We start from the raw sequence: 15,131 nt of genomic DNA on the forward strand, positions 1-15,131 counted from the left end.
AGAAGACACAGCTGTGTCGTGGTGGGAAAGGTGATATTGTGATTGTCACTGCCCCTCAGTAAATCAATCTCACAGTTCTGGATTTCTTATCCTGCCTTCTGGTGTCAAGACAACCTCAGTGAAGGACAGCAGTACACGCAGTCCTACAGTTTTATGCAGTAATTTGGGATGTCTGTTGCACCCTGTTTTGAAGGCTTCCTCTTTCTGCTCTCCAAACTCACACAAAACACCCACATAGTTCACTGTCAGATCTGACTTTTGTGATACTAGAATGAGTGATTTTTTCCTGACACCACCACATTTTCTTCTTTCTACTCAGCAAAGCCAGTTTGTTATTCTGCACTGCACAAGCACAGTGTGTTTGACACAAGCATCTAACTTTGTCTTGACAACAAAGGACCTTTCTTCCTCAGAAAAAGATAGGAGAAGAACTATAAATTACAAAGCATGAACGCATTTGTGGAACTCCACCATTCCTTCTCAGTTGATATGTGGTGTTATCACAGTCTTCATTTATTTATGTGTCTGAACAATCAGAAATCATCAGGTTCAGAACTATTTATCTTGGGGGCAAGGAGTGAAGGATCCCCAAGAGCTTAGGTGACATCCAATGTATTCCACTTCAGAAGAAAACAGTGGGGGCTCATGCACTGCTGGTCAAAAGTATCCAATATGAATAATATCTCAGTCTGCACAATGATTTAAAGGGTGTGGGCTGCACATTTCTTGGTACAGCAGGAAACAAGCAGGTTTTCAGTGCTGAAAGATCAATGCTAGCATATATCATTGAAGTCTGAGAAGTCTTGACAACAGAGGTCTCCATTCCTCATGAACTGTTCACTCTGTTCCAGCATAAAAAGAAGTTCAAGAAAATCTGCTTGCTTCAGCTCTTATAGATTGGAAGTACCTTCATCTCCCTGAGTATAGGGCAAGCTCAGGGCATCTAGACTGAAGAAGTCAAGCATGACAGTGACATGCCCACACATAGATGGAATAGATCACGGCCTCTTATACACAGAAAGAATATTATTCACTGGTCCTGGTAACTCCTGTGATGTCTGTTAAGCATTTGAGTACCCAGAAACCTTCAGAAAGGGAACCAGGCCATGTGTTATGTTAATGTCCTGTGTTATGTTAATAGGCCAACTTGCAGATGACCTCACTTGACTCCTGCAGATTTAATATCCCTGATTATATAGCCAAGTGAATAATTTAAACCCAAATAATTCAGTCTTCCTGTGCCTTAGGAAAAAAAACTTAGAAAAGGATTTATTCATCCGAGTTCAATAAGTTCCCATACAGCCTGTATCTAAGAACAGTGTAAACAATAAAAGCATGGCTTACCAGCTACCAGATCCTTCTCTGTGAAGAAAAGGACGGCTTGTCTGAACGCTACCTCTGGGGTCAAGGCCATTACTCTCTGCAGAGCACTGTCACTTTCGCTTAGCTCCTCCCTGCACTGTGTTAATCTCTTTAATGCATCTTCAAGGGCTTGGAAGGCATTGATCCGCCGTAAGGCACACACAAGGACTGGATTAGACATCAGTGTGTCAAGGCTTCTCCGCCAAGAAGCATCTCCAACCTCAAAAGGGGTTACTTCTTTTGCCTGACGCCGAGTGAGACGGGGCAACCACTTGAGACCTAGAAGCTCAAACCCTGAATCAGGTCCTTCTGCAAGTCAAAGGAAATATTTCTAGTATCAGTTGACATGTTTCATAAAAGTCACAGTACTTTTGGAGACAAGTGCTCTAATCTATTAGACTAGAAGTCTCAAAGTTGCAAGGGGAGTTTTAGACTGGATGTAAGAAAACAAGTTTTTTTGTGTGATAACGGTGGTGAAACAGTGGAACGGTCTGTTCAGAGAGCTGCCCATCCTTGGAGACATTAAAGGTCAGGCTGGCCTAGGCTCTGAGCACCTGACAGAGCTGTAGGTGACCCTGCTCACTGCAGGGGACTTGGACCAGACAGCTTTTAACGATCCCTTCCAACCCAAGCAATTCCATGGTATTTACAGGGTCAGTCCGTGAGTTCAGGTTGCTGGAAGTTTCAGTCAGCTGGAATCTCCTCTTTGCCTACTGTGATATAGATCTCACTAAACAGCCCCACCTCAAGAGAGCAGGACATAGAATAAGAGTGCAGACAGTATGCCAGACTTCTGCCCTTTATCAGGGCAGTGACTGCATTATTGCACACTAATGCAATCTGCATCATGAAATTACATACAATCTTCATCTTGTTAGCACCTGACAGCACTCATCATTTGTGATCATTTAATGCATGGGACAGCGTCATTACTCCTCCTCTGCATGAGGAAATGAGGCATTAAGAGGTGTGCTGTCTTGTTTCTGGTCACAAAGGATGTCAGTGCACCAGCAATAATAGAATTTGTGACTTCCGAATTCCTGTTGCTGTGCCTTCCCTGCACAGCTGCATTTCCTCTCGCTGCTTAGAAGACAGGGAAAACAGAAAAGGCTTTGCACATACTGGAACTATTTTGACCCTCTCTGAAGAAAATGCCAGCCTGTGTCAAATGGAAAGCAGCCTTGCCCACTAACTAGCCATGACAAACTCTTCAGCACTTCTGGCAGGTAAATGAAGAAATCATTTGTTTAAATACGTATCTCTTTTTTTCAAAGCTTTCTGGCTCTGATAAAAGCAGCCAGACAGGCTCAACTTTCCTGACCAACTTCTACAGCCTCCCCCAGGAGCTGCCAGCAATCACCTGCATTCTGATGCTGACTACTGCTCCCAGGAAGAAGGATCTGGCAAAGGAGTTCTCCAGCACTGCCCATAGCATCCGTCCCAACCAGTGTCAGCAGGACTACTTGCTCCATTTCAGGATCGGAAGCAAATCTTCGGTTGCAGAAAAAATCCAGAGGAATGTTACACGGGTCTGGAACTGCACTGAAGTTTCCTCCTGTCCAGAGACATCATCCAAACAAACGTAGTTACTGCCCATAAACAAACATCCATTCCTGTTTAGCAAAAAGGAACTGGCTAATTCTCTATTAGGCAGTGCATCACTGCGATGCTGCAGCTCAGCACAGCTGAAAGAAGAAACACATGTAAGGAGCAGAATCACAGCAAATCCTCACTAATTAGTCACACTCCTTAACTGGAATTGCTTTTGGCATGTAAAGCAAATATACTCAAACCCTAATTTTGATGTCCTTATCCGCACTGTTTAACAGTGTTGATAGATCTGTAGCAAAATGATTTAAGGCATAAATTTCAGATTGATAACTAAGGCTTGGCTTTGCATTGAATTGATACTTCATATTGTGTTCTAGGAGATTACACAGCATGAAACTGAGGACAGAAAAGCAGGAGACACTGTATTATGTGCATATCCGTTGTCCTACCAGGAACAACACAGCCTGCAGAATTCCCAGTCCCATCAGAAAGCTGGGCTTCATTCTATACTGTTTCAAGTGCATGAATATTTAAGCAACTGTACAGATTAACACCCATGTACTTAACTATTCCCACATCTTAGCATTCATAATGAAAGAAAATAGTGAATGACATGCACTGGATTTCTCCCCCCCCCCCCTCACAATTTATGTTAATTTGGTTGTAGGGAGAGATAAGACTAGAGGAAATGGCTCCAAGTTATGCCATGGGAGGTTCAGGTTGGGTGTAAGGAAAAAATGCTTCTCCAGAAGAGTGGTATATAAGCAGCATTACCTGTAGTTAGCAAAATAAACTTCTGGTTACTGTAACATCCAAGCATATAGAACAAGTAGTTCTAGGACTCTCCAACCCATTTGAGTCATAAGTCTGTAACAAGTTTACTTGCTTTTCCAAACCTTATCAATTTTCCAGCTTTGAATGAATGAGTTACTGACATGAATTCAAGTGCATGCACTGAAATTAAGGGCTTCAGAGTAAAGAGAAATGAAAAAGTGCCTTCTCTGCAACTGCAGAAGGAATTGCAGCTGCCTACGTGCATCACTTCAGCAAATCCTAGTTCTACATACTGAATGAGTGATTTATCTCATTTGAATATTTTGACTTGTCTTTAGAACTGTGTCAGTAAATACACATTGGTAGGATTCTTTTAATCTTGGCAATTTTAAGGCTTCACTGCTTGTTGTCAGGTCATATTTAATGTAAATGTAAGTAAAAATACATTATTTAATCTACTTCAAAGTTATTTCCATATTGCTTTTCCACGGATTCTTCCATTCCCTTTGCAGAAGTAGAAGACATTCAATGAGTTTTTACAACTGAGGGACACTGGAACACTAAATGAGTTACTGTAGAGAATGAGCATTCTCCTAATGCTCTTAATCAGGGAATTCCTCTGGTAAAAGTTGTCAGACCTTACAAGAGATAGAATACTGCATTCCCATAGCCTTTACCTACCCAGCATCTGCAGCAAGTCCTCAGTGTAAGGAGCCACATGGAAGCACATGGAGGAGTCCAGCCTGGCTGTGGCAGGCAAGCTGCTCTGCCTGTTGCCAAGGAGGCCTTGCTGTGCCAGTTCATTCATCAGTCCTGTGCACAAAACAGGAGCGTGTGAGGAGCACAAAGCCCCGTGATGCAGTCTGACATGAAAACCACGCTTCTTATCAAGTATTTTGATTCATCTGACCACAGATGCATTACAGAGACATCTATATGGGGTCACACTGAGCTTGCCTCATGAAACGCAGTTCTATCATTCCCTCTTCCCCAGCCCATATTCACATACAGTCAGGAAGGGGGCTGTTGAACGCTGAGAGCTGGTCACAGCTTTCTCTGGAGACACCTCTGCCTTCTGACCAGGACTCATTTGTTTCAGCTATAGGCAGTGGACTGAGATAAGGAATGCACACACAGAATATCCTACACAGCTCCTGCGCTGCCGTAGGTGTCCTAAGCAAGTTGTTGCCCACAAGAAAAAATGGCTCTAATTTTGGACCCACTGTTTGAGTCCAGACCCTCAGTATCAGTGGCAAGGCCAATATCCTGCATCCTACACAGCACCACGAGGCCAGAGAGCTATGGTAAGGTTAACAGATGGAAATCCCAGTCTGGAAAATATCTTAACTGCACTTTTACAAGTACTAAGTGCTGGGAACTAACAGCCATCACTCCCATTCTTTCCCAAAGGGCCAGGCTATGCACAGGCAGTGCACTAACATACTGGCATAGAGTGCAGTTTCACAACAATTGGTTGTATTTTATAATAATATTTCAGACATTTTTTAAGGTTTGTTATTTTTAAAGTTATTTTGCACATATCTTTGCTTTCCATTCTACAAGCCTGTCAACAATTTACTGCAGCATGGCACGGAAAATGGATTATTAGCTGTAGACACTGATGACAAACCTCAGATGCCAAATGTGGCACTGACACAGACTTGAGCTTGTCCCACTGACAACTAACCACCTGCTTTTTAAAATTCAGATGGCAAAAATAAATGAAACCTCCTTTCAGTACCTGAAGGATGCTACCCTCCAGTACTTAAATGAGTCTTACTAGAAAGCTGAAGAGGGACTCTTTATCAGGAACTGTAGAGCTATGACAAGGGGTAGTAGCTTTAAACTAGAAAAAGGGAGACTTAGGTTAGATATTAGGATGAAATTCTTTACCCAGAGGGTAGTGAGGCCCTGGCTCTGCTTCCCAGAGAGCTGGGGATGCTGCATCTCTGAAGGTGCCCAAGGCCATGGATGAGGCCCTGAGCAGCTTGAGCTGGGGAGAGGTGTCCCTGCCCATGGCAGGGGGTTGGAATTAAATGGTCTTTAAGATCCCTTCCAGCCAAAAGCACGCTGTGATTCTGTAACTTGCCATAACTTATCCTAGAGCATTATCTGCTCCCTGTTCAAACATAGCAAAGGAAAGCTTGGTCAAAAATTGATGGTGTTGATACAGACATGTTTCCTATAGGCACCTATCTCTCTGCTCCACTTCAAGAATGACTGCTGAAGTTTGCTTTGCTTTGAAGATTGAGCAGTGGTGAACATCAAAGAAGTGACTGCTTATCAGGGGTTTATTGATTAAACACACAAAACTGCTTAGTATGGTTTTGACCCTACTCAATTCCTAGTGCTGTCCTACACTTCCCAGAAGCTAAGCCAAAGCTTATGTGGCAACAACGACTTTCCTCTCCAAGGCTCTTGAGTATAGAATAAGCTAGCTCTCTGGATCACTTCTGAAGCAAAGAGGGTGCAAAAGAGGCATTTGCAAAATCTCTCTACAAAGGAAAAAAAAAAAAAAATTGACAGCTCTACAATAAGAGCAAATATTTTACCCTTCCTGAATATTTTTTGTCCCAGTGTCCACAGAGATATTGCTAGTGCAAATTTCGCTGTGCAAAACAAACACTGTGAATGTCATCTGCAGCATTTCTTGAGGGACAAAGCAGAAGCTATTTTTTTTTAGTGAGCAACTTTCCTTAGGTCTGCAGGCAGGAGGGACATGGTGCTGTAATCAGTCTGCCATGATTAATCCATGGTGTCTAAATACGTTTTCAGAACATATTGTGATGCTCTTTGGAAGAAAAAGAGGAGGACTTCTTGAAGCTTTTTTTTTTCCCTCCAAAAACTTTCGATGTTCTTTTCTACTGTGGATGGATTATAAGAGGTAAACATCATAAAAGGCAATGGATGAACGCCTCCTTCAGGAGCAAGCTGCTGTGGTGTAATGGAGGGGTCAGCAGCTGTTCTGGAACTGTTCAGGCTACAGTGACCCACTTATCCCAGCAGTCTAAAGGGCAGGCTGTGAAAAAAGAGACGCTGGAATGGAGCGTCCTGCTGCAGGCAATTTGCCCACTGCCAGGGCAGGAAGCAGCAGGCAGGTCAGGGCTCTCTGTTCTGTGCTGATCACTGCTGCTTTTGTGATTTTCCCCACTTAAGGCCAATGTCAGTTTATCTTTAAGAAAACTCAATAACTCTCATCCTGAATCAGAGAATCAGAACAGGGTTTGAATCAACTAAGAGGATTTGGGGCAGCTACATGTCTGTTCTTTTGGCAGTCTCTACATATAAAATAAGTTGCAGTTCAGATGCTTGGAAGTCACAAGCACACAGAATTCCGGGCTGAGGTTGATAGGATTGCATGATATCCTCAGGCCCAGTGACAGGCAGCCTACTCCTCTGGGAAGTAATAATACCTAAGAGAAAACATGAAGCCAAGCCCATTACAAAGGTGTATAGTGGGAAGCCAAGGGGCCAGGGTCATGAATTCAAACAGAGGAGGTTCCACTTTGACATAAGGGGAAAAAAACTGTTTTGTATGTGGAGAGTAAAGCATTGGAAGAGAGGAGCAAGAGAGGCGGTGGAATCTCTGCCCTTACAGATCCCCAAAGCTTGACTTGCCTTCAGCATCCTGGTCTGAATTCATTGCTGAGGCTGTGCTGAACAGGACATTGGGTGACTGACCTTCTGTCACCCCCCCAACATAAATTATTCTATGATTCTAAACTCAAAAGGATTTCAGTGCTAAAGATCAAGTAATTGACAAAGATTAATCTGCTGTGTAGGATATGTAGAAGTGGCTGATCTAGAAAAATGGGCCTGGAGATTCCTCAAATCTTCCCACAATGTAACATATTTGGCAAGGCTTTTAACCTCCAGTTCAAATGCTCTAAAATGCTGAGGTTTTTGAGAACTGAAAGCATTACCTTTTATCAATGCAAGAATATGATGACTAGCATCCTCCTTTCTCAGCAACAAGACAAGACAGTGCACGTGTGGCTCAGCAGAAAGCTCTCCTCTTGCAGAACTGCTCTCAGGAAAACTAGAAATCTTGCCAGGGCAAAATAGAGCAGTCTGAAATAACAAGGACCAGATTAGAAGACTAAATCCAGATTTAAGCACTACAAGGCTCAAGCAAACACTGAAGTTATGATGGCATATGAAGACACAGCAACACCAGTCGAACCACGTTAACTTCCATTAATATAGCAGGTATCAGTAGGTGCTCATTTGTCATCTCTTCATGAGACAGAGGAATTTAACTTAAATCTCATGAAAAGACTTAACATAAAATGTTTTGCTCTACAACTGGGCTGAACAAAAACCACAATGGTCATAAATGCAGAGAATAAGTGGTAGTATTCTAAATTACTCATTCAAAAATGATCTTGAACCCCAAGTTCTGAAACACTTAGCACCAGAGAACACATTAAAACAATAATTTCTGCTGCTATCTTCTGAAATAGCCACTTAGGAGCATGCCCCAGATATCTGCCCATTTTTGCTGTAGCATTCCATATATAGGCATTGCTTTCATTCTACAAGATATCATGGGCAGGAAAAGTGTTCTTCCTCATGCTTGATTAGAGAACAAGCAGAAAAGAAGGCTTCTGTGAAGTTTAGTTTGCAGAATGAAACATTTCCTTATTAACATAGGAAACAACTCTAAGAGTGAAGGAACACAGCCCTCTGTAAGACAAAGCACCACAGGATTCCTGGGTGATTTACAGTACAGAGATGGACTTCTTGTACAAGTTCAAATGTATTTTTGCATTCATGATCATTTGTTTCCTAGGTTGACATGTCAAAATGCCAACTTCTCTCTATTCAACTCAAATCTATCGTGTTACACAGAGCTTGAGAAAGAGAAAAAGGTTATTTTTGATGATAGGAAAGCTCTTCTTGCAAGCCATCTGAATGCATGAAGTTAGGGGAGTGCCTTATGCTGAAAGGCCACAAGCAGACCCAGAGGGACTGTGAAGCACACAGTCATACATCAGTCTGTTAGACAAAGACTGTTCTGAATACAGTTTCCAGATCAGAAATTGTTATTTTCATTTCTGAAACTTCTGAAACATTTACGAACTGTCTGTTCTTTCTTATTTTGAGATCAGTGGCAAAATTAATGCTTGCTTTAGTAGAAGCAAGTCTGTTTATGCTTAGGTTCAGTGAGAGGCTCAGGCCTAGTGGGATTTTCTTACTAATGAAAAAAAACCAAACCATCAGCACTGAAAGTAACCAGAAGGCCACTCACAGGAACATAGAGAACAGAAGTGCTGGTAAAGAGATGATGAGTGCCCTCGAGAACACTTGCTAAAGGAGTGTCAGCTCACACATCAACTCACAACACAGTAAGCTTCAAAAACGTGAAGCCAAGTTATACAAGCAAGCAGTGCATTCTGTCTGGTACCTGACTTGTTGTCATGCTCAGCACAATGGCTTGCTTGTGTGAAAGCTGCAGCTGTCTGATTCCTTGCAGAGCAAACCCTCGACGAGTACAGACTGCAATCATGTAACCATAGGCATGAGGAGGTACCAGAGGTGACACTGTCAAAATGATGTCCCCTAGATCAAAGAGAAGGTAAGGAAAGCTGTGGTATTACTGCAAAGAAACTCTCAGCAGCCAGATCCTACTCGAAGCACATCCCAAATAGAGACACCGTATTTCATGGTTTATTTCTTCTATCCATCTTATAATGGCTGCTTTCAGGAGCCAACATACAACAGTAAAGCTTATGGCATTATCAGTAATCTCTTTGTGAATCACCTGCTCCAGACATTCTATCTCATAAAGTCTACCCAGCCATCTACGAGCTACTCATCTATCTTTGAGATATCTGTGCTCTCAGGCCTTATGATGGCCCTGTGTCCACCCCTAACAGGCTGCGCCTGAGCAAGCTGACAACACTGAGATCCCCAGAAGACTAAGAATAAATCTGGCCAAAGTGATGAGTAACTAAATGAGGTCAAGACTGGCTGCTGACTTGTCTACTACAAGGCGTGTGAGGCAGCCTCAGCTATTCCTCTCTGCTACCACTGCTAGTCTGCAGGACCACAATTTACACAACCCTGACCAGCATGAACCTCTTCAGCCCAGTCTTTACTCTTCATCCCAGAGGCTGGCACGTGGCATAGGCTACAGACTCTTTGGACCAGCCTCTGATCATGATGTTACTCTACTCTTGCTTGGTACCACCTGTGGCTTCACAGACTCCTGTCTTTGGTGATCCTAATGGCACCAGCCTGCTTTCTACTACCTGAGTTTCCTTCCTACCCAAGCTGTAGCCACTAGATCTGGTTACTTGTGCTCTGCTTGTATCCCTCACCCCAGACAAGTCCATAGAAGCAACTAGAGTTGATATTGGCTTAGAATCTCAGGTTATTAACTTCTGTTTTTTAGGTTTAACTCCAAGCTCACTACCAACAAGGTGGCAGATCTCTGTAACTTCCAAGAAAGCTCTAAATAAACAAAATTCAGGGTTGCAGGTGGTAAGATTTCGGTTCATCTCTACTAAATAACACTTAAAGAAAACAAACATTTTTCTTTTTTCACATGCACACATCCCAAACTAATGGGAAATCTGCTAGGGTCAATAGAACTTTTCTTACTGAGATGAAGTGTATACATCTGATGGGTGGAGCAGCATATTTGTTCTGCATGCTCTGCATGGGTGCATCTTTCCATCTCAAGGAGAAGCTGCTGCAGACCTGGTGGAAGGAATAAGTAAATGTTTCCTTTGCTTAACACACCACAGGGTGTCTGCTCCCAGATCAGTTTTTTGGCTTCTCTTTGAGAGTCATGATAGTTATCTGAGGAGAAAAGCCTGAAAGTGATTTCCTGAGCCCAAATACAGATGGAACGTGGTGTAGTATAACTCAGCAGCCCACATCAAATGTGAATCATTAATAGCCATAAAAGGAAGGGGAGGCAGAAAATGTGAGTCATTCCATCAGCAGCAACCAGCTGCCATCAATACCAATCCCAAATAACATGGAGCCAATGGCTGTATGCCAAGCTACTTGAATTAACATGCCCAGTTAAACAAGAGACTGCATCTCAAAGGTAAGACTTTTCTTTCTTTCCTTTTTCCATTTTTTCCTGTCACTTTCCCCTCTTTTCATCTTACGTTTTCATTCCTTTCTCATAACTCCTTTCCTTTAGGAATATAACCTTCTTTACCTTCTCTCTACGTCAGTATGATCCTATTTTCCTCCAGTCATCCTTTCCCTGACAGCTGCTGAGATTCCACACCCCTCTGTGCTTTTTGATATTGTCCCCCACAGGGAGAAGTGGGGAGGTGGGGGGAAGAGGGGAAATCTTTTCAACTGTGGGAGTAGAAACATGATAGCAATGTTCTAATAGCATTGTCTCATAATCACCTGCACCTGAGATCTGCTTTGCCAGGCCCAACTACAGAAGATGACGAGCACACTGGCCCATCTGCAGCAGACACCTCTCCCATCCCTCAGAGCCAGTCCTAACACCAAGTGCTCGGCAGGCTCCCTTGAACACAGTCAAGCTGCTGCTAGCTAGCTAGAAATTTAGAAGCTAGAAGACTGCTCCTGCAAAGGGCACTTGGATAGAGGAGTCAGGTGATAGTTAATGTTAGTCCCATTAAATGCTTTCTTTTCTGATTACATAGTCAGTACTGGCTTGAATGAATTCTTAACTATTTCACACCCTATTATATTCAGCTACCTGTACTGGTCTAGAGTTGATTTCTGATCAGTTAAGCAAGCAGTCTAAGGACACTGTTAGGTAATCACAATAGTTCCTTGATAAACAGCCCCCTTACAAGCACAAATTTGTTGTGGGAGTTTTTGTGTGTGCGTTTTTAAGTGAAACCTAAGCAGCCCACAGGACTCAAGCAGCTGCTCCCATGAGGAGGATGATGTGATAACAGTTCTGTCACTTCATTTTAGGCAACAGCGTTTCAGTAGAAATTCATTTCTGGCTCTGGACCTGGCCAGATCACAACACTGAGTAAGGCAGAATTTCCTGAAACAGGTGCACTGGAGTGAGGTAACTCTGTCAGTGAAGGAGAGCCATAAAACCTCAAGATTAGTTCCCTATTACGAACCGTTGGTAGGTGAGACAAGCATTGCTGGAGGCTGAGGCTGCACCATGCCCTGGAGATAAACCTTTTCCTCATCTGCTTCTTCTCTAGTTGATGAAGGACTCTGAGATCTAAAGAAAAACAGCAGATATTAAAAGGTGTTGTGCCAGGTTCTGAGTCCAACCCCCTTTCTGCAACAGACCCAGGGTCAAGAAAGCTGTAACGGAAAGGCCATTTCAACCCCCTGTTGATGCCACGAGCTACACCAAGTTCTCTCAGATTGACTGTCTCTTCTATTACTCCCTCCAAGGGTCTCTTTGCTCAATAGCACAACCCAATACAAAGTGGCCAGTTTGGAAATAAAAAAATGTCAGGCTACATTATCAGTGTTTTTCCTACCCTGCAGATACATCACAGCTGCTATTTACTTTTGGTTCTTTAGCCAGAACTTAAGTAGTTTTAAATCAGTCACAGTGCTCCTCTGCTGCTCCGTGTTGGGTAACAAGCACCATCAAGACTGTCACAGATGTTCATCACAGTGAAACCTCTCCACATTGGCACAGTGAACATAAGGTGTGGTTCAGAAAGCCAGGGACTGAGAAGGCAAACTGCAGTCTGCCCAACAGTTTGGCTAGGTGTGTGAAATGCAGGCTGTTCAGGCAAACCTGAACACATCCTGCTTGTTCACTCCCAGGAGACTGACAGAAGCCACCAGTATTTGCAAGTAAAATCTGACAAACTGAATTCTGAGGTGCAGCTTGTATTCTGATCTCCCAACGGGTCAAATTACCAGCATTAGGAGATGGGCACAATTCTAGCACCACTCTGGACCGGCTGAGTTATACCAGAGGAGCAGAATTCATCATCTCTGTAGGAGAAAAAGCATCCTTGAGGAAAACAAATAAAAAGAATGAAAGTTGGCCAAATTGAGTTTTACATACCATAAACTAAAAATGATGAATTGTTGCTCATGAGGAAACAAAGCCAAACTCTGACACATAACCCCCTCTGCGGGCATCAGATCAGCTCTACATGGATGCACTCCTCCCCACCAGAGGAGAAAGCACCAAGGCTGTAAGCACCAGAGCAGAAAGCACCAAGGCTGTAGAGCCCCTCACCCCTCACTCTCTGCCACCAGCAGTGTGCTTGCAGCACTGAGCAGCTGGGAACTGTAAAACCTGCCCAGAACTTGCAGGTTCAGGGCACTGCCTGAGCTGCAGGGGAGTTCCATCACACCAACACATCTTTAATTCAGTTATATTGAAAGGAGATGCCCAAGGCCTAAAAAACCCAGTGGCTGGCACTCCACATGATTATTACACAGCCCTGTAGAGCAGCCAGGAAAGGGTGTCTCAGTTTCATATTGCCCCAGTTGTTGGAAATTCCTTGAAGCCCTAAGCCAAATCTTTTGATAAAGCACTGTAGGCCAAATGCTTTGAGGCCCAGATCAACTTCTGCCTGGAAAAACCCAAGGGGTGTCTTTCAGAAGCCCAAAAAAATGCAAGTGCTTCTTTTCTCTGACCTGTGCAGGCCAGCCTACTCTGATGTCTTTGCAGCAGCAGTCTGAGGAAAGGGACCTCAAGCACAGCAGGGCTCTTCATTTAGGAAGAGGATTCACAGGACTGAGTGAGACTCCTGGGTCTTAGGTTTGAGTCTCCATCTGGGAAGTAGCAGGGTTGTCAGGAAGTAAGTGATCATTCCACACTGTAGGAAGGCTACTGAGGGAAAAAAAGTGCTGGGAAGGAGTAGTGCCAAGGGTATCCCCAGACTACTGACCCAGCTTCCCTCTGCTTTCCTGCAGCTGTGGACAATGTGAAAGGGCTGCTGAGTGCTGACTTCAGAGCTGAACAGAAGCTTTTCTCCTTTCCTCCCCACTCCTTTTCCCTGATGCATGCATCTCTCTTCTGCTGAGGAAGGCCAAGAGCAGATTTTATAGCAGACCACCACCAATGTCACAAACCAAGCAACTTTAAGAATAAAAAAACATTGGAGAGGTTTGGCTATCTTGAACAGAAATGTGAGCCTTTGGGAGCTACAGCCTGCCTCCTTGTAGTTATGCACAGTAGAATACATATTGCTGAAGGGTGCATGATGGATTAATAGCTACTTAATAACCCAGTTCCTTCTGCAGCTATACTCAGCTCTATCCAAAAGCAAGATTCCAGACTCCTGAGTCTTTCCAGTTCCTTAAACTTTTTGGCACCCCACTGCTATGCCACCAGTTCTTAAGCTGTTTTTATTCACGCTAATTTGCTTAAGAGCCAATTTGCTTTATAAGCCATCCTTCATTCTCACACACACTTCTGTCATAATCCTCCCAAGAACCTTTTCCATCTGAAGCTCCTTATCTCCAATCTGTTAATATGAAAGGGACAAAGGGCAGAGCTGCACCTGGAGAACAGGCTGCTCAATGGCACGCAATCTTGTGGCCTTTTTCCAACACCAGGCAGAGCTAGAAGAGTTTTCAAACCAGGCTGATCAGCCATTACTGACACAGAAGGGGCCCAGGTGTTGCAAGTGTAGGAATTGAAGGTCTTCCAGGAAAGAACTGATGGGAGGCAACTGCAGGAATGCCACACCTGACATATCGAGGGGAGACAGTGATGTGAGAGATGTGCTTTTACAGACTGTAGTAACCCACGTGAAAATTGAAACAGTATACAGATTCCATCCTTCACTCTTGTTCTTTCAGACCTTTGGCAGAAGACCAATAAAGACAAAGCATGCCAACTGTGTGCTTGTCTGTCCTCCACACTGCTTTGCCTGGGAGAACTACCATCACTCAAAAACATGCAGGCCAGCACCCTCACCTTGTTCTGTTGTATCTGGGAGTCGGATCCAGGATACCACCATGCAGTGCTGCATCAGCAGCCCTCCCTCCAAACCAGAGGCACAGCTCCCTGTGCACACAGCTGTCCTGCTGGGGCAGGTGGACAAGAGGCTCTGTGTGGCTCATGCAGTAGATGGCACTGATGGAACTGCAGTCTGTCATGCCAGCCAGCTGCGGGTCAGGTGGCCCAGTGATATTCTGCATGGTGCTAACTCCTTTAGGCCCTCTCACCCCTAATGCCAGCACCTTGTCAGTCTCTGAAGCATAGGAAGAAGGCAGTTTTCCTGTGAAAGATAAATGCATTCAAATAAAACATGGAACAGCCCACCCCAAGGTCATTCATTCCACTCCAGTGCTTTTTTCAGATCTGTCACAGTTGGGCACAAAGTAACCTATGGGTTATCTGTCCTGCAGGCGTTACACTGGCAACCAGCTGCACATTTTTACCCAACTGTAAATCTGAGATTGCTCAAGGTAGCTTACCTGATAGAGAAAAAAAGAGTGGGATGCTTCATATTTGCTGTGGGTAAGGGTGTGCATAGGGTTAGTTACTAAGCAGC

General features: G+C 43.8%; 1 protein-coding gene across 1 annotated transcript in view; it reads right to left on the reverse strand.

Annotated features, from left to right (window-relative positions):
* The window catches only part of DNAAF8 (dynein axonemal assembly factor 8), an 85,329-nt gene that overhangs the window by 23,895 nt on the left and 46,303 nt on the right, over window positions 1–15,131 (reverse strand). Inside the window, 10 exon segments of the mRNA XM_052679985.1 lie at window positions 1,345–1,671; window positions 2,723–2,917; window positions 4,369–4,500; window positions 7,611–7,758; window positions 9,095–9,249; window positions 10,294–10,392; window positions 11,766–11,872; window positions 13,518–13,608; window positions 13,611–13,648; window positions 14,552–14,855. Of these exon segments, the coding sequence (XP_052535945.1) occupies window positions 1,345–1,671; window positions 2,723–2,917; window positions 4,369–4,500; window positions 7,611–7,758; window positions 9,095–9,249; window positions 10,294–10,392; window positions 11,766–11,872; window positions 13,518–13,608; window positions 13,611–13,648; window positions 14,552–14,855 (1,596 nt within the window).

Source organism: Tympanuchus pallidicinctus, unplaced genomic scaffold, assembly GCF_026119805.1.
Source record: "Tympanuchus pallidicinctus isolate F22 unplaced genomic scaffold, pur_lepc_1.0 scaffold18, whole genome shotgun sequence".
Classification (NCBI taxonomy): Eukaryota; Metazoa; Chordata; class Aves; order Galliformes; family Phasianidae; genus Tympanuchus; species Tympanuchus pallidicinctus.